General features: G+C 37.3%; 1 protein-coding gene across 19 annotated transcripts in view; it reads right to left on the reverse strand.

Moving 5' to 3' along the window:
* Positions 1-24,461, reverse strand: part of LOC128508286 (neurexin-1a-like) — a 359,836-nt gene that overhangs the window by 241,957 nt on the left and 93,418 nt on the right. For 11 of the 19 annotated variants that reach the window (XM_053479548.1, XM_053479547.1, XM_053479533.1 and 8 more), the window contains 3 exons: positions 12,330-12,631; positions 9,844-9,867; positions 8,607-8,768 (listed from right to left, as the gene is read on the reverse strand). In XM_053479548.1, the coding sequence (XP_053335523.1) occupies positions 8,607-8,768; positions 9,844-9,867; positions 12,330-12,631 (488 nt within the window). Of the gene's footprint in view, positions 1-8,606; positions 8,769-9,420; positions 9,765-9,843; positions 9,868-12,329; positions 12,632-24,461 lie in introns of those variants that run through there. The other 8 variants (XM_053479541.1, XM_053479540.1, XM_053479550.1 and 5 more) reach the window with 2 other exon arrangements.

Genomic DNA, 24,461 nt, shown 5'->3' on the forward strand with positions numbered 1-24,461 from the left:
CATGTGTACATGTGTGTGATGCGAGCCAAGATATAATAAGAACACACAGCTGAGCACACCCCAGGTATGACCCAGATCTCTCCTGAGGGTTCAGCTTGAAATACAAGAAGATGGCTGGAGGAAAAGAATGTCCCGAGATCTAAAAATAAACTGCAGCCAGTAGTCAGAGAACATTGAAGCTCTTAAATCTTTCAGAAGTGTTTTAAACCAAATGTGCAGGCATTTTTATTTGAATATATACTGTAGGATACACTGAAATTATAACCATGTCAGGAAACGCTAGAGGTAGGACTAGCAGGAAAAGCATTAAAATGGTAATGAGCCATTTCTCCATGAACAATACTGAAACAAAACTATCCCAGATCTCCTACTGAGCCATTCTGTCAGCCCTTCAAACAGTCTGTAAGCTTTTCTCTGGCTGGCTAGCTTGATGCAGTAATCCCAGAAGCACCATTGCACATGAGTCATCAAATTCAGAAATATAGAAACTTGAGACGTGCTGCAAGCTTTCCTAAACACCGCAGGTGAATACAAATGGGTCACAGAACCAGGGGTGGTTATGTTGAACCCTAAACCACACAGGAACTCTCCACAGACAAAAGCAACTTTGGCATGGGAAGGATTTGGGGCACACGGTTGCTTATTCAGCAAAAGTATGTGTAGTCAAGTCTCAAAGTACAATTTAACGTGCTAAAAATTATGAGAACAAAAGCAAGTTTCAGCTTCCGAAAGATCTAAAAGAACTTCACATATGGACCAGGTTACATTTATATAGAAAAAAATATGACACTTTCATGATTTTTGCAACAGGCTCAAAAGAAGTGCTCTTACTGTACCCCTTGACTACCCAAAGCCTTTTAGAGACCCATACAAAAGATTCTCAAAGCTGGAACTGAACCTTACACGGTAATCCAGGTTCCTGCGAGACATCAGCAACATCTAAGGGCCAGACATTTGGAAAGTTCCTGGTTATCGTAAACTTTGTCGTTTGCTATAGGATGGTCTTCCTGATGTACCTGACCCAGAATTTAGTTACCTGACCTGCCGTTAGTCTTCATAAAAGCTCAGCCATGATACACACCTGTTGCATTATCTACAGTGGATTGAGATCTTGTGACACATCTAGCGAGTGTCCTGGCCTGTGATTCTTAGAGACATAATGCAGACTTTTTATTGCAATGGCATGCTTTTTGAAGTAACGGAAACTAAAACAAATAGCCAAAAAGTCTTCCTGTCTTTATTCATGCACTTCCTGTAGAAACAGACTGGTCTCATCTTGGCTGGATCTCCATCTTATGCCCAGTGTTTCCTGGGACAGGCGCTAGTTCTGTGCAGTGATGATAGGTATTACTTTTATTGGTGGTATTTTTCTTCCTAAATTGATTTAGACTGGAATAAGCACAGATGTCTGTTTTCTAGGTGGAGACTAGGCAGTTCTTTAGGTCTGTCTGGAGAACAATGTCTCCCAAATGGCATAAAAGTAAATGTAAATTCTATGATAGTCAACTCTGCTGGATGCTTTCTGCTTGCCTCCAGACATACCTGATATACCCTGGTGATTAGTTTCAGCTTGGAGTTCTGTATTTGTGACTTACTTTTTGCTTTAGTGTTTGCTTTAATGAATAATCCTAGCAATGTACTGTAGATTTCTTAACAACAACTGTTCCTATAATCATAAAGACTCTCATTACCTAATTTCAGGATTCATTTCATTCACTACCAGACAGTACAATCTCAGGCACTCACTCACCCTTTTTTATAAAGGGGTGAGTGAAGGGGGCCTGGAGCCATCCCAAAGGACTCGGGCACTGTGCAGGGTACACCCTGTGTACCAGTGCCAGACCTTCACGTTGGCACACAAGCCTGCACACGCTCACTCATAAACTGGGAACATGTAAACTTCATGCACACAGACCCAAGGATGAACGCAAGCCTTTGACTGTGGAGGTGAGAGGCCACAGTTCTAACCACTACACCACCATGACACTCCCCCCAAATTCTCCCCCGTTTGAGTCCCCTAAAGACACCATGTTTCTGTTTTCTTCTTCAAATAGTTTTAAAGAGCTTTAGAAAACTTCACTGGCTTACTCAGAACTGAGGTCAATCTACATCTCTTTTTCCGCGAAGCTGCTTTGGTTATTTCACAATATCTAATATTACAAGACAAATTGGTTTCAAATTGTTGGCTTTGGGTCAAACATTTCTTGAAGAAGCCAAGCAAACAGTAACTTTACTTCATCTACACTACCATCATGATGCAAAGACCCAGGCAAAGTTACATTTAATCGGAAATGATGTAGCCTGACACAATAAATCTCTCTATACAAAATGTCAAAGGGTCAGTGCTGTCCTGGTGTATTTCATCAGCATGGAGACAAGCTGACTTGTTTGAGCTTGTCTCTAAAATGATGGCTGCAGATCTGGAGAAAGAAAATAGCGAAGTCTATTATTCGAGTAAAATTCAAGTCAGTGTTATAATAATATTAGAATAATAGTTGTTTCTTATTACATCAGGATTGTTCACTTTAACAGTAAACCAGCATTCTGTATTAACAAATTCCTAATTAGATAAATAGATAATTCATTATTCCTGATAACTGGAAATCACTGAAGCTTTTTTTTCCCAACAATACTGTACAGTACAGTAGGTAAGTCGCAGTTTCCATAAATGTAAAATTTCCACCCATAATCCCGCACTCTATTATGTGACATCCACCCACATGGAATGAAGCAAGCTTGCTTTCTCCAAAGCGCAAGAATCCAGCCAAGCAAACCTATTAGAACTCCTGCTTATGGTGCATCACCGGGCACTGCACCACACTTCCTCAGAGGAATAGTACTATTTGCCATCTTCCACATTACATGAGCCCACAGACACCACAGGCTCATGTTGCTCTAGATGACATGGCAGAGAAGAAAGTGTGCCATCACACCTACCCAGTGAGCATGGCTAATTTGCTTCCTTGGCTCTTGGCCACACATGGCTCTCACATTGTTGGGATTTGAACCTAAGATCTCTGCCGATAAAGCTATATATACTCTTGCACCAACTTTAAGTCATTGAAGTCAGCTTAAAGTGTATTATTTTTACAGTAAATGGGTTAAATTCCTCTTTTTCCCCTTGCCATGCTTAATATTCCACAAAAAAAAAACAAGGACATGTCCAGTGGGACTGTATTAGCATGAGGCATAGAAGAGTTCACTCGAGCTAATTTGAAATTGGGTACACAAATACAGGAGGTACTGTATATAAACTTATATCCATATGACTCCTGATTGTTATTTATCAGCATGTCCTGGTGGGACAGAACAGTGAGCGTGTTTGAAACTTGGCCTTTCGTCTCTTTTATGACTTTGAGCTGGACATTAAAATAGAAAAGGATATATAAATGTCTAAAAATGCAATTTGGGCTCACTCTCAATTGCCTCCCGATTTTGAGATTATTATTTTGAATGTGAAATAAAGTGTGGAAGTAAAGTCAGCTGAGAGAAAAAGAGAGAGAGAGAGAGAGAGAGAGAGAGAGAGGCCAGGTACGATTTTCCATCAGCTCCTCCATTTCAGCATGACAACCATAAGAAGCCTACGGGGAGAAAACAAATAGCGATTTGAGAAGAATTGCTTGGCTCTGGATCGTATCCAGAGGGGGAAAAAAAGAAACAGGTAGTACACCTGCAATTCTTTAGTCACATCGCCCGAGTGCACAGCAGATACTGCCAATAAAATGCAATCGATATTGGGAGTGGAGACAAAGGACACCTTTTAGAACCCAGCAAAATTGGACGAAGCTCCAAGCCTGGCGTTTTCCAACCGGCCAGGAGAGAGTCGCACCGAGCTCATTTGTCACCGGTTTGGAGAACTGACAACGAAGCTATTACCACAACAACATTTCATCATCAGAACAGAGGAGCCAGGAGTCGGAACGGGAGAACGCCAAGACTCAGGAGCGTGACCACGAGTCCATGTGATCAATCAGAGGCCAAGCGTGTCAAGAACCTGGCTGCAGATTTGCACGCCACTCGGTCGGAAATCCAGCTAGAGAGCGACATACAGCCTTTAGAGAGGCTTTTCTGAAAGTCAGGGGTGTCTCTGTGCATAATAATGGGGCATAATCACATAATTCACATGGGCAAATGATACGGCAAGGTTACTATTTATTTCTTTTTTTTAATAATTAAATTATTTTTTGTGTAATATTTAGATGATTTCTTAATTTTCATTTTAGTAAAAAGGAATAATCTTTGTACATAATGTGATTTTTTTATTCAGATCATTGAATTATTATGATTATTATTATTATTATGATTATTATTATTATTTTCCAATTCAGTTTCTCATTAAATTTGTGCACCATTCATTCTTTTTTTGTGTGTTTTATGTGATTTTATTATCCTTTTTTTACAGCATACATAATCTTTTTTTTAAGGCCCATTTATTTCCCTGTGATTCTCCGCATACCACTTATAATTTATTCACATATGTAGTGAAGTTCTTATGTGCAGGACACGTTTTTTTCCCCATGTATTGATCACATGTTCCTCATGTGGGTAAACATGATCACATATCCAATTTCAGCCAGGAGACAAGTCGTATGAGAAACGAACTTACGCCGAGGTGTTAATGAGGTGTTCTCAATCACTTTGCTCTCGCTCATTATTTGATTAAAGCAGCCGCCTCTGTAAACCAGACACAAGTAATTGCTCGCCGTGCTAATGACCCGGGTTGATAAACACGCTCCTTCATCTTCAATTATCTCATTTGGTGTGATGTTAATTTGGAGCCAAGTTAAAAAACATTGGTGGACACTGTTGCGAAATCCTCTCCACTCTTTATAAATGCGCGGCGGGCGGATGAAAATCCCGCGCAATTTGACTTGAGACGAATCTTGACCTCTTTCGAATCCCTGCGGGCTTCGGCTAATTCGCAATGGCTTGACGGTATGAGAAGCTCTAAAGTTAACAGTGATGTCATATCGGAATATTTGCTCCCAAAAAGATACTAATATTTTCACAGTGTGTTTAAAATGTCATTGTTTAAACCATGACTCTTCTGCTTTTAATGAGCTGAGTTCTCTAATGAGCTCGAGAAAGAGAGCAGAGCAGCCATGTGCTAAAGAACCCAAGTGCTAGTTACGGAAAGTCCCCACAGGACTTTCTTCAAGGTTCAGTGAGGACAGATTTGTCGTCTGGAGGTGGGGAGAGGAGGCTGTAATCTAGGACAGCTGTAAAGATGCAGCGAGAAAGACAGAAAAAGAAAAAGAAAAAAAAAACGCTGAGCTTCACAGGCGAGTAGAAATTGAACTTTTTGAAATTAAGAGATAAATGATGAGACCTGTACCGAGGTGCTTTTTAGAAAGTCTAGCACAGTGTGAAATGACTTTTGATGTCTGGAATACCCATTTGAAAGATGATGGAAATTTTAAATATATACACATTGATTGGAAGAACATTGTTAAGTATAGTAAAGGGCAGTTTATTGAGTGACCTACACTTGACCTTGAAGTTTCAAATTTAGATAAGTGCTGGGCCATGTATTGTCATCTAAGAATTCTTTTTTCCTACCTCCATAAATGGAGCTAAACTAAGCACCAAATTGGGCAGAGATTTTTTAAAATGGAAGTTGAATGGATTGTTGCTGGAGAACTCTTGATTATGAACCTTATCTGTTTCGCTATGCTAGCCAGCAGCTTAATCAAATAATACCACATACTGGGGTAGCAAATCACATGTAGCTAGCAAGGTGTGAACATCTTTAGGCTATGCTTGTTCAACTAAATGACCTGGATTTAAACTTTACTAGGAATGTACTTTCCTCAACTTCAGCTACATCTCTCAAGTTTATAATTGATCTCAAATAGCTATGTAACCAGGGTTGTTAATACACTGATCGGCCACAGCATTAACTTCACCACCAGGGTAATTGAACAACATTAATCACAAACTGGTGACAGAATCATCGTCACACAAGGCTCACCCATTCCTGTGGAGACCAAAGGCATTCCAATCACAAAAAAAACATCAATGCTGTCTATAATAGAAAGGCGCCAGAACACCCAATGCACCACAGCTCACCACATACAGTAAGCAGGCACAGATCCTTTGGCCACAGATTCGAATCTGATTGAGCTCCCATGTGATGTGCCAGACAAACAAGTCTAATCCACAGAGGCCCCACCTCCTAACCCACAACACCCAAAGGATCTGCTACTAATGTCCCATTGCCAGACACCACAATACACCACAGGTGGTCTTTCATATTGACAGCTTTAATGTTATAGCAGATCTTTATATATATTCCCACTCACACACTTATTTTGCCTGTAATGTCTTTCTAACAATATTTATTAGGTTATACCAAAATATACACAAACTACTAGGCCAATTCAAACTACTAGAGTCCTGACAAACCAGATACAAAAAACCTACAATATATATGAACATGAAAGTGGTACGTTCATGGTAATAAGCGTTGTTTTGTTGCACAAGCATTATCTTGATATATGTACAATACTTGTGTTCTGCAGGGATCCATTCCCTAAGCACATCCCTAGTCTCAACCAGATTAAACTTTTAACAAGCAATATACTCCATCTATCCGTACTGTACTTATTTGGAAAACATTACCAATTTGTTATATTTGGTGTTCAATGCACTGCGTGTCCAAAAAAAAAAAGGTCACCATTTCACAATGGTCATATTTTTTGGGCTGCATCAAGCAATTAAAACAACTAAAGAGATTTAAAAATGACTGAAATTGGGTTCAGAACCGTTCAAACCATTATTAAAACCTGCTAAACTGTCAACTTTGTAGAGGAAATGTAAATGAAGATTACATTAAAAAAAAGTTGCATGGTAAAAGATCCACACTAAAAACCATACAGTCATGTTTAAAACTTAATACCCCCTCTTATAATTCCATGCTTTTTGAGTAAAAACAATGAAATCATCTGATCGTAGCGGGTTTCATTATTAGAAGAATATAACCTCAGACAAACTACAACACAACAGCATAACTTTTTCACCGTGCCATTATTTATTTAATGAAAATGAAGTCAAAAACAAAAGTATATCTGGGTTTTACTAAGTACCCCCTTACTGCTTCCTCATGATTTAAGATAGTAAGTTGCAGCAAGGTGCTGCTAATAAAGAACCTTGATCATAAGAAAACCATTTCCAGTCCGTTTAAAGTGTAGTGTTAGGCAGTGAGAAATACTATTCGCACATAGAAAGACAGTTCCCAAGTGGACATCCAAGCATACTGTACAGTATTTACCCCAAGATTAGACTGTGCAATGCTCAGAGAAATACAAACAATTCATTTCAGACCCTACAGGCCTCACTGAGCATGTTAAATGTTAAAGTTCATTACAGCACAATTAGAAGAAGTTTAAACATACTGTATATAGTTTGATTGGAAGGGTGCAAGAAGAAAGCAACTTCTTTCGAAAAAAACATGGATGCACAACTGAGGTTTACAAAACTGCATCTGAACTAACTATAAGACTTCTGGAACAATGTGCTACGGACAGTTGAGACCAAAGTGGTCTTGTTTGGCCTTATTGCCCAGTGCCATGTCTGGCAAAAACCAAACAGGATTTTATAACCACTATCATGCACTGTGGTAAAGCAGTGATGGACTGTTTTTGCAACCACGGAACTTGGGCACCCTGAACGAGCATGAACTCCTCAGTTGAGAAGAAGCACACCAGTAAATCTATATCATAATGTTTAAAAACAAAAAAAAAAGGGCTTTGGAACAGAAGTCAAAGTCCAGACCTCAGTCCAATTGAAATACCTAAACAGAGCTGTGCATGCTTAAAAAACTCAATTCTGTAAAGAAGGATGGGGAAAAATTCCTCCACAATAATGTGATTTATGTGAGAGATTCATAAAGCCATAGCAGAAACGATTACTTTAAGTTATTGCTGCTAAAGGTAGTTCTACGAGCTATTGAATCATGGGGGTACTTAGTATTGCCCACATTTTTTTGTTGTTGTTGTTGTTTTTTGGCTTCAATTTTGTTAAAATAATGGCATGGTGAAAATAAAAAAGTTATATGTTGTTGCTTATCTGAGGTTGTATTTGCCTAAAACTGAGACCCACTATGATCAGATGATTTGTATTATGTATTTACAAAAAAAAAAAAACTTAAATTAAAAACTTAAATTTGATTTTTTTTTTTTTTTTTTTTTACTTTTCATGAAGTATACTGTATTCTGTTGCAACTCTTTTCTGTGCATAACTCTTCCTGGAAAAAGGTTTGAAAACCTGTATCAAATTGATTTCCACTAGTAAATATCCATCTGTGGAAGATGGTAAATGATATTTCATAAATAATATAGAAAAACTCCCCAGACCTCGTCAGAAACAAAAGAAAAATCTAGTTTTTCATGCAAACAGGAAATCACGACTCATAGCTCTAGGTAGGAAAATAGTCTATTTGTTGCTTTGACAGGGTGGTTTGTTCTGCAAGTACAATTCCTGCTCAAAATAATTTCTTCCCCAAAGGAGACTGAGGTGAAATGCATGCTGTGTATGTTTTGCTTTTTCTTAAAAAATTTAAAACGTCCTTTGCCGGCAGGTTGAACAGTCAGAAGCAAGCTGTTTACCTCCTTCAAGCAGCCCATGAAGTTGTTGCTAACAGGGGATCCGGGCAGGTCGGCAGTGCTAGGGCTTCCTCCGACATAGAAAAAGTCGTCCGAGCCTAGCATGGTGTAGTCCTCCTGCGTGTATCCCGTGGTGGTAAGAATTCCATCCACGGATATCGTAACCTAGACAACAAAGCACAGGAAAAGGACACGCTATACTCTTGTAAACTTAAGCGGTACTTTGGTTCCACCGCTCAACACCTAGCCTAGTTTAGGTATTTTTTTTTTTTTTATCCCATTTTCATGTCTTTTTTAAGTTAACGAAGCAATTTAAGTAAACGAAAAGGTCTTATTATAGTTTCTAGTTAAGCGTACAAACTTATTGCCCAATGTGGCGTTAGTGTTCATGTTAGTATTCCACTTTTATGCAACATAAAAGTCACTTTGCAGACACAAAAATGGTGTTAGTAGATTTATGTAGTTATGTTAACTAACTGCTAGTTTTTAGTTTGATTAGTTGTTTTAGTTTTGTATTCAATTAAAAACAAATAAATAAAATGAACATTTCATCACTGGGTAGGATGCAAGCGATGTGAAATACAAAGACTCTTGGTTTTAGCCAGACTGGAAATAAAGCAAAAAGCAAAATAGTTCATGCTGATTTGATTCTGATGCTGATTTTAGCACATGCTTGCAAAGTAAAAGGAATAAAGCTATACCCTGAAGCTGTACGCTTCATGCTATGTGAAGGCAGAGCCGAGTGAGTGAGTGAGTGAGCGAGCGAGCGGCAGCATATTAGGACAGCAGTGAAGATACAAAGTAGAGCAAAAAGCACCAGGATTGAGGAGAACGTGAAAGCACTGGGAATGCATGCCATGCTGAGGTGATGAGGTCAGAATCGGCCAAGCCAGAGAGCATCAGCCAGCAGACGGTCCTCCTCGTGAACCACTGCTTGATGCAAAAGGCTCAAGGTGATGGCCCTGGAAGGCACAGAACTGGACAACAGGTGAAATAAAGGAAGGAGAAACCAACCAACTACTTGACCATTAAAACAACCAATGGAGAGAAAGTGAAAAAAATAACAACGGAAAATTAAAACAATGGAGGTGGAAAAAAGTAAGCGGAGAAGTACCAACCGCAAGTCCCCTTTATTTTGGGTTTATGACGTCTACAGTAAAAAGAAAGAAAAGAAACACACGGCAAACCCAAACTAAGAAACAATTAGAATGATATCTACCGAACAATGTAGTTTGTTTACCATAGCGTGTCCAATGCCTGAATGCTTTGTGGAAAAGGGGGGAGAAAGGAAATTAAAACTGTGAACAGAACAACGACCGTTACTCAAAAAAGATATGATGACTACTACCAAGGTTAGTACACTCTCAGATAAAAGAACGATCTGTTAGTAAAATGGCACATTCCATGGATGACGTTAGTTTATCACAGCATGTTAGTATTACAAAAGAAAAAAACGGAGGGCAAACAAGTTATTACAAAGAAATTAAAAGCGTAACTACAAGCTGATGTTAGAATTAGCTATTAGTTTGAGTTGTATCTCTACGTGTCCATGTGCATAGCTGATAAATTCTTTTATTTTTTTTGGTTATTACAGTATGTTCTCGATATTAAACATAAGAGAGAAGGCCTGAAGCACATCAGTCGACCCTCTGAAAAAAAATCCGCTTATTATATGATTTGCATAATTTTTTTCTTTACAGCCGGTTGATCAGCTAGTGATGCGAACAGTTCCGTGGCCTTAAGAACCGACGGCTCCCATGCCTTCCTCTTTAGGTCTTGTGTTCGCGTTATTGCAATGAGACAAAGCAAAGGAGATCCTTACACAGAAATGAGGGAGGAATGATCTGTCTGTTCCCTGACTATACATGCATTTACAAGATGCATGCTATGATTTGTGCTCAATTTATGAGGGTTTCTATTGCTTTTTCTTTGTAGGTTGAAAGAACGTCCTCTGTTATTTGAGCAAGGGCATACTCTGTCTAGACTCTGTCTACCACTTTTTTGGGGAAATTGTTCCTTTTTTTTTTTACATTTGTAGAATCGATTTGATTTTAAGAAGGAAAACCCATTTGTAACACATTTTATCCGCGTGCCTTGGCAAGATCTTCTGGATCTTTGGAAAAGTAACATCTTAAAATAAAATTTTAAAGGGTTTATCTTGTCTTTCTGGAGGAACTGCAACTGTAAACCCTACAACAAATGAACAAATGGTCTCCATATGGCATGATTCCATGTAGAAACCTTTTAGGAAGCGAAGCACAGCTAAGTAATTTCAATCATTAACATTTCAGAAGTAAGCACCTTATAGGTCCCTTGATTCGTCCATTGACAGGAAAAGAACTGTATGCAGAATCTTTTTTAGGAATCTAAGTATGACTAAAATATCCAAAGTCCTTGTAGAAACATTTAGGAGTCCATCAAGGACAAAGGATCTTGACATCATAAACAAAGGATCTTGATATCATAAAGTCTAAAGTCTTTGGCTAGATCATCATCATCAGGATGAAAGTACAAAAAAGAAAGTTCGAAAAACTTTTGTGTTCTTCGGTTTGCTAAAAAGTACAAATAAAATTCTAAAACAAGGATTCTACACAGAAAGAACCCTTGATCGACCCTTGAGTTGGAACTCTGGTTAAATACAGTAACTACAATTAAAGTTTGGTAGCCACACATTTGGAGGAAAGCTCAAATCTGGAAACACTTATGGATTCATTGGATTGTGTAGATTCATTATTTAAGAACTGCATGTGAGACCAAAGACACATCTCCATATCTCAATGGAAGGAAAACTCAATGAAAATAAGTATAGTTAAACAAGCCAGGTGTTCCAGGAGGAAAATATGGAAAAACATGTATAGTCCGCGCACACAGACCGGAGACAAGGTTTAAACCCCAGCCCTGGGAGCGACAGTGCTAACCAGTAAGCCACTGTGCCCAGAAATATTGGAATCTTATTTATGTTTCTGGTAAATTATTGAGTTTTTAGACGTATATGGATAAATCGAAAGTCACTGGGGAACTGAATGTAGAACCTTGCAACAAAAAAAGGTTCCCTGGCTATGTAATCTACTGTAAATACACATAAACTCTTCTAATGTTTTTAGCATATTAGCACCAAGTCTAATAAAATAGCTTAATGACAAGGACACTTTTTATAGATCCATTTTTCTTTCCATAACCATAACAACAAATATCATCATATAAAAATGTAACATTTGTGGTTGAATTTGTTTCATTGTATGTGGCAACAATAAAGAAAAAAAAATGGTTAAGCATCCATGATAAACGTTCTATAATCAACTGACATGGTTCTTCTATAGCATCGCTCCAAAGAACCCTTTGTGTCGCCTTTATTGTTAGGAATTTTCTAATCCAAGCCCTTCAATAAGTCTAGCTCTAGCTTCTAAAATAACATTGAAGATATTAGTTTTCTTCATGAATCTTGGTTTGCTGGTGGTCATTCCGGTCTGCACTTGAAGGTGCAATACAGGTGTTCATTGCTTACAAATCCACGTTCTGCACAGAACCTGACCCTAGGTATGTCCCTGCTCAAATGTGCTTAAAGTTCCAATATCTAATCTTTATAGTGATTTGAATTTAGATAGAGTTGTTAATACATTTATGTTAAATTTATACTGTAGAAGTTGATGATTTGGAAAGGGAAAAAAGAAAAGGGTTACTGATAGATTTAGAGATCTGATTAGCTAGAACCCCCTGCACTGTTACCTGACGGAGATTCCTTGTTACTTTGACATCATGCCAATCATTGTCATTAAATTTTCCATTGACCGGCTCCACCAGGGCTTCAAAGGCCCCGGACCCCAAATTAATGACAAGCGAAACCGCCCCGTTTTTCAGTGCCAGGTTGACGTAGTCCGCCGATTTTCCCGTGTGCAGCATCAGTCCGTTCCTCTGCAGGGTTTTGAACGAGAGCGTGATCTCGTCACTGCTGCTCTGTATCGGGTTCTGCGACAGGTCATAGCAGAAGTACTCAGAACCTTTGAAGGTCGCCACGTATTCTTCTTTTCCTATGAAAGGAAAGAGAATAAAGAAAGGCAGTGTTATCAGGAAGCGTTTGTGTGATTGCATCATTGGTGGTGTGCTGGGAAAGTCATTTTTAAAGAACAGCAAAGGATGAACCAAAGCGAATTGAGAAACTGATATCAGAATGCTTTTGTTTTTAATTGCAATGATGATCGCTATCACATAGAGCTTCACAGAATTTGTGTACGTGCCATATGTTATAAAATCGGCATACAGTACAAGGTTTTTTTTTGTTAGTTTTTTATTATTTGGCTTTTTGTCCCTCTTGAGCTGTTGAGCCCATCAGGAAACAGGTTCTGTTGTTTTTATAGCCATGGCAGTTTTTATAGGGGTGTGTTGCAACCTTAATCTTTTCTCATCCAGGCTATGGGACCAGCAAAGGAGGAGTAATTTTGTATGTTCATAGGGTTAAGGGCCTTGCCCAAGGGCCCAATAGCGGCAACCTGGCAGTGGTGAGGTTCAAACCCTCGACATTTCAAAAAGCAACCCAGAGCCTCAACTGCCTGAGACACTGCCACCCACCCTATGAGTTATCAGTCAAAAATATGCCCAAAAGAGCTGTAAACTTCATTCCCACAGTAAAAAGCGTTCCAGATATGATTCCAGAAAGATTGACAGCTTCATACATATTTTAAACTCTCAGCTATGAACTAACCCCAGTGGAAACCACGCCTTTTTCTTCCTATCCCACATTACAGTAATATCTGGCTTGATTTTTAAATAAGTGCTGAAACAGCTCTCTTTAAATCTAAATCACGATCATAATTAAAGGTTATGACATATACTCAAGTCAAGTCTAAAACCATGTATCTGTTCAAGAGTCTTCATTAGATTGGGCTGCAAATTAAACATACTGAATTAAAATATTCAAACACAAAAGAACTCTTAACTCTTAAAGGTTTTATGTAGATTGATAAAGGAAATGTCTTCCTTTCAACCTAAAACTTCAAACTGTTTTTATTGGTTCAGCCCTCCTGTTGATAAAAAAGAGGCCTACAACAAAGGTTCTTAGACCCTTATGGAAAGAAAAAACTTGAAATAACATTTTTTGTCTTTGTAAACTTCAAAAATCTCTGGTTTAATCATTAAAACAATCAAAGTTCATAAAAACCTAAGAACCTATGATGGGTTCCTCATTTTGTTCTTTTATGAAAAAAATGCAGATATGTACGAAATAACAACTATCAGTAAGGCTTCCATGTGGAGCCCATTTAGAATTGTTAAAATATCCAAAGAAATATCCAAAAAGACTGTCCAAAAATATTTGCTTTCATGTAGAACCCAAGAACTGAGCATTTCATTAATAAATAGGTTTTGAGTAGAACCTTATTCAGAAAGGATGCCCAAAGGAACTCTGAAGATCCTCATGTTTTAATAAAACTTTATTCTTCCTATAGCCACAGTAAATTACCTATAGTTGAACATTTTAATGTGTTAAAGAACAATGTAGTGCTTTTTGTCCAAATACGGTTAATATTGCACAATGTTAACAAACCAAGCCATTTTTCTCTTGCATTTTTTACCTTCTTCTTCTGGATGGGAACGTTTAAAAATTCATTTTAACTGCTCAATATCCAAACACTTTCTTGGTGTCTATTCAAACACACCCAGTATCTACAGCTCTTCTCCAAAACACTGTCAGCTACTGTCGGTTCTTTTTTTTCCCTCCCTTTATTCCCCAGAATCTACCATTAGGAGCTGAACAGAAAACAGATAAATAAGGTTAACTCCCATTGACCTGCGTGTTTACCTGACATTCTCTCCACACCAGCCATCATGGTGATTGACATACTACCTAACCGGGTCACAAGCTCCATCTCATTGGATGAGAAATTGGAAATTCACAAATCCTGCCCTGTCTGAATCTAAAAGCACCTGCCTCATGTCGCTAATCAATGTAGCTAAAGAACGCGATCGGGAGAATGCACATAGCGCAAACTAAGGATAAACAAAACCATAAAAGAGAAAAAAAAAGAATTATATATTAAAATGAGTCCAGCTGAGTGTGTGTCTATAGCCTCAGGACAAAAAATGGTTTCAAATTATTTCATTGGACATATCTAGTGCTTTTTAGTTGTTGTTGTTGCTGCTGCTGTTGTTGTTGTTTTGTTGTATTTTCACTTATATTACCTTTACAAATGGCCGATAGACATCTAGTCAAATTTATTTACACATTCTTAATATATTGTACAAGATTATTATAGAAATATTATAGAAATATCTGTTTTTATGTGTAAATTCAAAAATAAAATGTAAAAATACTCTAGGTTTCATAATCTATTTGGTTTGTTTAGTAAGACAATTTAATAAGAAATTTTATGAGGAAAAATTAGGGAGAAAAATACTAAATACTAAAAATATTGCACATATACTATATAATATATAATATTGCACATATACTGTCTTAGCAAGTGGAAAAAAAAATATATATATATATATACTGTAACTAATATACTGTATACTAAGTAAAGCCAATTGTGTTAGTATACTAGTACCTAGACAATGTTTGTCTCTAAACGGAACTTGTTCGTATGTAGGTGACTTGCTGTACTAATGCTGATCATATGAAAATTAATAAACTAAAAAAAAAAAATCGCTTAATAATAATAAAATATGTCTAATTTTTTTATAATCTTTAATTTCCATTAAACCTGATTACAAACATCCTGTCTCAATTTTTCGGGTGGAGGGAAAAATTTTTTTAACCCTAAAATTAGCCCTGCCCCCCTTTATGGTTAAGCTCCGCCCTGCCTCTTTTTCCTTAAAAGGTTAATTTATCTACAATTTCATAATATACACAGTTATTCAATTCATTAAAAAATATTTATTTATTTTAAGCATTAAAAATAAATTAAATAACAAAAAGTAATAATTATCTAAATAATCAGCCAACAGAACAGAAAGTTTTCACTTAAAATATTACAAAATGGCAAAGAAATGTTTCATAATTTAATAATTAGTATGTTTACTGAGACAATTGATTTACAAAGTGATTTACAGCCATATCATCTCCATAAAATGGAAAGGACCCGTCTTCTCATTTCAGGTGGAGGTTACAATTTCCAGCCTTGAAATTATCTCCGCCCTCTTCATGGTTAAGCTCTGTGCCGCCCATAATAAAAAAATAACACATGACTCCTTTCAAACGATTTCCATTTGCTGCTGTTTGGGACTTAGAAGGAGATTGTGTGTGTGTGTGTGTGTGTGTGTGTGTGTGTGTGTGTGTGTGTGTGTGTGTGCATGCTGTGTAGGCGTTAATGCTAATTTTAATTCTGACTATATTACGTTGTTTATCTTGTCCCTGTTGACTATTATTAATTTGAAAACAAAACACACACACACACACACACACACACACACACACACACATAAATTAGGTTTCACTAACAACGCAGCTAGGCTAAAAGCCAAATACAGAAATAGGTAGAAAGGTGCGCTGAGACATCGCTTCTTGTTTCCCCCCCCCCCTCCCCCGCCTGTTTTAGCGTACAGCGCCGCACAACGCCAGCCAGCTAATCTCTCTTTAGAAAAGGCCAGAGATGTCATTCATTTTTTGCCCTCCCCCCCCATGACAACATTTCCAAGGTTAGCGTCTTGCATCCAAAATAAGATTACCTTCAAATGGCAACTGTACTGGAGCATAGCGTTTCTCATTCGCCTCTGACATTAGCACAGAATGTTCTGATATTTTAGCTTCAAAAATTATATAAAAAACAAAAAAAAAACTTAGCACACACTGTATATGATCTAAAGACTTCTCGTCTATTGGAAGTTCATTATCTTCCACCAACCGAAACCTTATTTTATCACAATGATAGATACGCAGCGTTATCTGCAAAGCGCTAGGGCTGCGCCTGGCATTTCATTATGAATGCTTGAGTTGATTTTTTATTTTATTTTTTATCTGCTGAGAAGAGCTCAGGGTGAGAGTGAAGGACTGTGACATGACAGTTAACCTCGATATGTAAAGCAAACCGCTAAGCTTTAACTCTGTTCAAGAGAACAAAAACAACAACATGGAAATGATGACATAAACCAGTGGAAAAGAGGTGAACGTGTATGAGATAAATGTAAAGATCATTATGGTTCACACGGAGGTGTGGAGTTAATGACAGACCCAGGGTATCAAGAAATGTAAGAAGATAACACCAGTGGGATAACTCGTGGTCTAGTGGAAATCTCAGTCTAATGTAACTCAGGAGGCGGGGCCTGTTATATACAGTAATTGAGTGTAGACATTTAGGATGTTAGGGTACGGGCTCCACTTGTTGCATCTTTGCTTATGAAGTATTATTATTATTATAATTAGTAGTAGTAGAAGTAGAAGTACTTGCATGGAGTTTGCATGTTCTCCCCGTGCTTAGTGGGTTTCTTCCAGGTTCTCCGTTTTCCTCCCACAGTCCGAAGACATGCATATTGTGCTAACCGGCGTATTTTTTTCCCAGATTGCATGTAGTGCGTGAATTCGTGTGTAAATGTTGACCGGAGGTTCTACCACGGTGTAAAAATAGAAATAAATACAATGGTTACTCACCGTTGGCCTTTACGGCCCGTAGTTGGACTACAGAGGATCCTAGATGGATGGAGGAGTAGTTGTAGTATTAATTTTAGCAGTGGGTATTAGTAACATTTCTGAAAAATGTGTCTCTCCTGGCTCCAAAAGTGAGTCAACCTCCCTTTAGAACTCTGTGTTAAAATGTCCAACTTTACAACAGACATAAATAGTTTTGCTGTCTGGGACAAAACAAATAGTTAGATTTCCAATTTGTGCCAATTGTACATTATGTAAAGTTTTAGGTAACTCATCAGTTAAAATTACAAGCATAATGGGACATGGCCAATTTGAGTGACAGGTGTCAAACCGTTAACTGTTTGCATCATTTTACCCTACCAGCTGACTAAAATCAATGTATTTAAACAAACCGCAAAGAAAGTAGGAGTCGACATGGTAACGTGTACAGTATAGATGATGTATGGAGTCCAATCAATACCACAATAGCATTTTAGCTAAGCTAAATCTAAACTAGCTAGGTTGTGTGTAGGAACTGATTAACTGGTTGAGGGATTGGATTACAGTTCAAGAAAACCCCAGAACCACCACTGTTGGGCCCTGGAGCGAGGCCCTTAACCTTCAACTGTTCAGATGTAGAATGAGATAAAATGTAAGTCACTGTGGATAAGGGCGTCTTCCAAATGCCGTAAATGTAGCTAGGCTCCATTTCGTCCATTTAGGGATTAACCAGGATTTAAGCGGAATCAACTCCTGTCAAGAAGATGACGACAAGATCTACTGTAATACAGCTGAGCTTCAAACCTGCTCTTCAGAAAACCTACGGGTGACATCACAGAGGGTTTGTCTAGTCTTTTTACGCAGTCTAACCGCAGTACCGGTTATTGTTGTTGTAATAATTTTATTAGTGAGATTAACATTATTATGATTTTATGATAATTTTTTTGATTATTTATTATCATTATTATTATTATTATTAGTAGTAGTAGTAGTAGTAGCAAATACTATTGTTGTTTTGGAGTTAATCATAGGAAGAAGAAGAAGATGGTGTGATATTATAATTATCATTAATATTATACTTGTTGTCATAAAATAATCTACAGTATAAATGCCAATTAGTTCTCATTCTTGTCTTTGTGTAATCATCATAAATCAAACTGCCAACTACAAGAGAAGAGTTTAACAGGCTGAACAACAGGCTGTGTGTGTATACGTACAGTACATATAGGAGCATTTATTTCAGAGCAGTCATATTTACACGATCCTCCGCTCTGGATGCTGAAGGTGTTTACCGTGTTTTATTTCACTCTGAATACACAGCGTGCACTTCATCATCGTGGCAGGGAACAAAAATTCCGGCCTTAATTACAGATGTGATGGAGCACTTGTAGAGGAGCTTACAGCAGGCGTGCGCTTTATTAAAGAATTCATGCTTATTTCTTTCCTTTTATCCGCTACCTTTGGAGTCTCCCAAAGTCTACAGGACTGTGTATTTACTTACCAGCCATTACAGCTTGTAAAGTTGATTATGCTAATGGTAACGCTAATGCTAAGGGCGTGTAATTTTCAGAAGGTTTTGTGGTTTTCATCCTTTATTTATTGATTTATTTATGTTTTAATATAAATGTAGTCCATAAACAGGGACTACATTTATAATACAATATAAATGTAATATATATATATATATATATATATATATATATATATATATTTTTTTTTTTTTTTAGAAAAGATGACTGCAGCAGGAGGAGTTCAGGAGGAGTTCAGAGTGACTCCACAAAGACAGGCGTGTCTTTGAGCTCGGAGTTTATACCTCAAAGACCTCCGCTAAGGCATAAGAGTTAAAATAACTCTTTAAATATTCACATGATTCTCCTTTCACCTTGCTCTATTTACCCCAGCGCTGCTCCCCACGCCGCTCCTCGCGCCTCTTCACATGATTGGCACACCATTAAAGTGATAGTGAGGTGATGTCAAATCCCGAGTCATGACAGAGACTCCGTTTACCCCGAGAGCTGAATGCTTTAAAAATGCTACGTGTAAGTGAAGCACAGAAAGGATTCAGGCTTTAGGAGAAAACCAGCTAAGATCGATTGGAAAGTGTTGGAGTCTTAATGAGGCAGTGTGCAGAATTGTTCATAAGGGTTTCTACTGTCTTAGGGTACCTGAAATGTCCTGGAATCTACAATTTATAATAACAATGTTATAGTCAGCCGAAGAAATGTATAACACACTTAAGGAAAAGAAAATGTGTATCAATATATAAATACTAAATAATTATGAAATACAAATAATATGAAATATATATATTGATATTTATAATTATATGATAATAATCTAATAACATTTTTAATATCATAAAATTTTTCTTTTCCTGAAGCTGACTCTGTGTGTGTGTGTTTATATTTATATATATATATATATATATATATATATATATATATATATATATATATATATATATATATATAAATGTATTATATAGTGAAACCCTGGCTTCTGAGTAACGAAGTTTGCGAGTGTTCCGCAAGACAATAAAAGATTTTTAACACATTTTGACTTGAGAAACGAACAAGTCTTGGTTTACGAGTACCGAGAATCCTGTATCATACATGCGCTTCTTGTTTTGACGGCAAGCGTCACGTGATTACAACTGAGCCAACGCTTTTTCTCTCTCTTGTGCTGCGGAATTGTGGATAATCGTCTCCTAAAGCAAAAAAAAGGCTCATTACAAAGGTTTAAAATCCATTTTCTTCCTCAGCCTGTCGTTATGTGTGTGTGTGCGCATAATTTGACAATGTGCCGGTTCACACACATACTCTCTTTTTCTCTCTCTTACCCTTTTCCCACACACTAACCATAACCCTAACTCTTTTTGGGCTTTGGAACGAATAATTTGAGTTTCCATTATTTCTTATGGGAAAATTAAATTTGGTTTACGAGTGTTTTGGATTACGAGCCCACTTCCGGAACGACTTATACCCCACTGTGTGTATATATATACAGTGGGGTATAATTTTTTTTTTTTTTTTTTTTAAGCAGGTGCGATAAAATTCTTAAACGACAGCAGGTGCGACAAAAAGTTTATTTTAAACAAAAGGCCATCACACCAGTTATTGACTTTGTTTGAATAATTACTGGTAATGTAGAAATTAATGTTATTCCTTTCTTTTAAGATATCCTAAAAATATCCTTAAAATATTAATTAATTTGTTGGAAAGCATGGGCAAAAGTGATGGAATTCTGAAAATATATTTGCTGTTTTTCTTTATTTAAAGTCAAGGGTTTGGATTTTTAAATAAATTCTGTATGTATTTGTATTTTTCTTTGCCTTGGTTTTAATCAATTTTATTTACTTCATTTGATTTATTTATATCTTTTTTATTTACTAGCATACGTACCCATGGTTGATGGGTAAATAATTTGTAGAAACAGTTAAAAAGTTAAAGGTAAAAATAATCTGCTGATCTTTAATGTAATCAGTGATATTATAAATTTTTCAGGTTGATGCCCACGTACATGTCTGTCTGTTTTTCTGTATGGCAGAACTCTCTGTCTAACTTTATAATACAAAGTAATCAAATTCTGTAAGGTTGAGTATCAGACGCCTTGTTTACGCCCTTAAGTTGTAATTCTTTCGTCGATATTAGACAAATACACTCCCTGTCCGGTAATTGAAGAGGGAATTTATACTGATGAAAAATGAAAAAAGTAGATCAGATAAAAATGTTTTGTCTTAAAATGTCCTGGGCAAACCAACAGAATTTATGTCACTTTATTGTATATGTAATATATGGAACTTGTTGAACTCGATTGAAACTCTTCCTAATATCTCTTCTTATTTGCCTGCTAATATAATATACAGTACATACCTGACAGAAACTCCGTCTATTGTATTACTGTTTATCGTTTCCTGCTATTTTACAAGTACAAATGTAATGCATTTATCTGGTAACATTTCCCCTCAAGCCTCAGTCTGTAGTTCTTACTCAAGGTGCGGTTACACTTCCCGTTATTATTCAGTCTGATTGCACTCAAATTACACCCGAGACACATGTCAAGTGCTGAATAAGAGAAAGAGGCTCGACAGAGAACAGGCAAATCACTGTAATGTTGCTAAATGCTGCTCGGAGCTAATAATGTAATAACGTAAGCAGCATGCTGTGCGTACCTGATACCTGCCGCGTACTTTTACTAGCCATGTGCTGAATTAGTCACGCTGGGAAAAATAAAGTGCGAGCCTTCCCTGAGGATGACTTCGTACGCTCAGCAATTTCCACTCTAATAACTCACAGTATGCCTCCATATCAAGGAGAAATAAGAGACAAAGCAGGGCATGGGAATAGACCGACAAACAGACGGATGCACTTCCTGATGATAGATCACTCATTTTAATTTTTTTGTAAATTTATCATGTTTTATCAATTATAACATTTCGGGTGATTTATTTATTTATTTATTTTCTCAGACTGCTATATCATCAGAACAAGTAGTATCAACAAGATCAATAGCAAAGTGGTGATTCAAGACATATTTCACAAATTCAAAGTAAATTTTCAGGAATTTTCAGGTCAATCCAGGACTTGGGTTGAAATTTACAGAAAACTTCAAGCTCCGTACGGTGATGAGACTCTTAGCTGCAGTAAACATTATAAAGAAGACCGTACATCTATGAACGACAATCCCACGCTGCATCTGTTCTTCTGAGTGGAATGCCTGACCTGTACACACAATCATTCACCAACATCACTCGCACGTTACAGAAACTCGACTGGGAGTTATTGCCATATCTACCGTACAGTCCTGACTTCACTTCAAGTCTTGCATTTTCACATGTTTGGTCATTAAAGGAGTTCCTGGGAGGCCGGCGTTTCAAACGTGAATCAGACAGGCAGTCCGATCTTGGCCTACGGAGTACCTCGATGGTGTTCAAGCACTAGTGAAACACTGAGATAAGTGCATTAGTGTAGCAGGGGATTATATAGAAAATAATAAAAGGAGTTTATACCTTTAAAACTGTGTTCTGTTATTCTGTTATATCGAAAGTCCCAGTTTGACCCGGACGCCCCCATACAAAACACATATAGCAGGATCAATGGATAACAAATATAGAAAATGACACTTTTTTTTATCCATAGATCCTGCCATTTATTTATTTATTTATTTATATATTAATTAATTAATTAATTTATTTATTTATTTATTTGCTCAGAAATAAGCTCCACCCCATTTTTGAATGAATGAAGAATGAATACCTGTATCAAAGTGCTTAAGGGTGTCGTCGCAGCCAATTAACTGTTCTTTATCATCACTATTATAAATAAATGCATCATTCTGTGTACAAATATAGCTATATAGCTTGGTTCCTGGATTCTAAGCATTATTTCTGGCCCAGAAATGAGCTCTGCCTGAATTACAATGAAACTTTCTTTCTGCTCGGCGAGTTTTCCTTTAAATGCTTAAACTACCTTTGTATGTGTTTTTTGTGCCAAATGATACAAGCTCAGTTAGGTGGAATTGTTTCACTTCCAGGGTAAAGTCCAGAGGAAGGCACTACAGTTTACAAACCGCTGCTTTAATATTCTGATAGTATAATATGATAGTATAAACCCTGATTAAACCTGGATGAGGTGTGTTAGTGTACAGACTGAGCTGAATCTGAATCCATAGACGGGTTACGATAATTTAATTACCTAAATAAGCTTCTAAACCAAAGGACCGAACCAAATCCCACATCCTACCTCAGCACACACACACACACACACACACACACTGCCTGAGATGCTTTCCAGGCTACGTCATGAACGCTTGAAAGTGCTCCGAATCCAGCGTTGTGACTTTAATCTCGCACCGCATATGTCTTCGCTTGACATGACGCACTACCGAGCGTGCGCTAAGACTAGCGTCGAGTGCATGTTGTGAGTAATCAGCAGACAGTGCAAGCTCTCGCCCACAGCCAGCATCCTCAAAACACAGCACGACTCAAAACCCCAGACATAAATCTAGCATGACACTTCAATAGCAAGGTTGCTGAAAGAGAAGAAGAGAGAAATAGAAAAAAAAAAAAACACCTAAAGAGAGAAAAGAAGAGAGAAAAAAGATATACAGCTTATACGCCATTTTTTTTTTCCTGAGCTGTTATTGTGAAAACACAGGGTAAATTCAGGAACGGATTCCTTTATGGGCAAGTTTTAAATATTTATACAAAATCTCCAGCATGCTTTAATTAGAAAACCAGATCCATTCTCTAATTTATCAAAGTAAAAAGAAAAGGTGTTCTTTCATTCCGCTCTTCGCCCCAAAAACGGAAAGGTGATGAAGCAGCTCTTCACCACAACGAGATGAAGAAATTATTTATTGATATGTAACAAAATTAATTATAAGGAGACTCCGGATCGCGCCTAGTCAGACTGCGATGTTTTTTTTTTTTTTCCCTCCTTCCTTCTAGCTCTGACACCAGCAAAACAATAATTGATGAAGGGCGACATGCCCAGACAGATGGAGAGACTGAAATATTATGCCTGCGTAGCACATTTGCATTTTTGCAAAAACAAGCATTCCATTTTAGCCTAATATTAGCTGCTGTTATGTACACAATGGTACACACGTGTATGCTGTGTGAGTGGTTATTAAATATTTCACAACTTGGGCTTAAAGCCTATTTAAGAAACACACTGTGAGTAAATGTCAAACGTCAAGACCGACAGACGTTACATGTGGTCTGGCAGAATCTAAAAAAATCGGTTGAAGAATATGGTTCAAAAGATATTATATTTCAAGAAAAATATGCACAATGGGCCTTTAAAGAAAAAAAAAACACCTTTAATCTAGTAATGCGTTATCATGGAAACTGACACTGTAACATCACAAAATTTTAATATCAATATTTTATTTTGAATGAGTGCTCTTAAAAGTGTGAGCATGCTTTTCATAAAGACAATATAATATTACAAAGGAGTTACACACCTGCTTAGGTCGGTTTTCTGATTGTGCCACCCATTTTAATTTAAGCCTTTATTTGTCACATATACATTAGAGCACAGTGAAATTCCTTCTTCGCATATCCCAGCGCAACTGGGGTCAACAACACACCATAAAATACAAGCATTAGGCTTGGAAAAATAAAATCAGGGATAGAAAATTTGGACTGAAGAAGGAAATAGCAGTAAAGGGCAGTAGTGGCTCAAATGAGTGTCTGGGTTACTGATAAGAAAGTTAAGGGTTAATTTCAAGCCCAAGCACTACAAAACTAGCACTGTTGAGCCCTTGAGCAAGGCTCTTAACCCAGTCTCCTCGCCAACCCT

This window comes from Clarias gariepinus, chromosome 20 (assembly GCF_024256425.1).
Source record: "Clarias gariepinus isolate MV-2021 ecotype Netherlands chromosome 20, CGAR_prim_01v2, whole genome shotgun sequence".
Taxonomy (NCBI): domain Eukaryota; kingdom Metazoa; phylum Chordata; class Actinopteri; order Siluriformes; family Clariidae; genus Clarias; species Clarias gariepinus.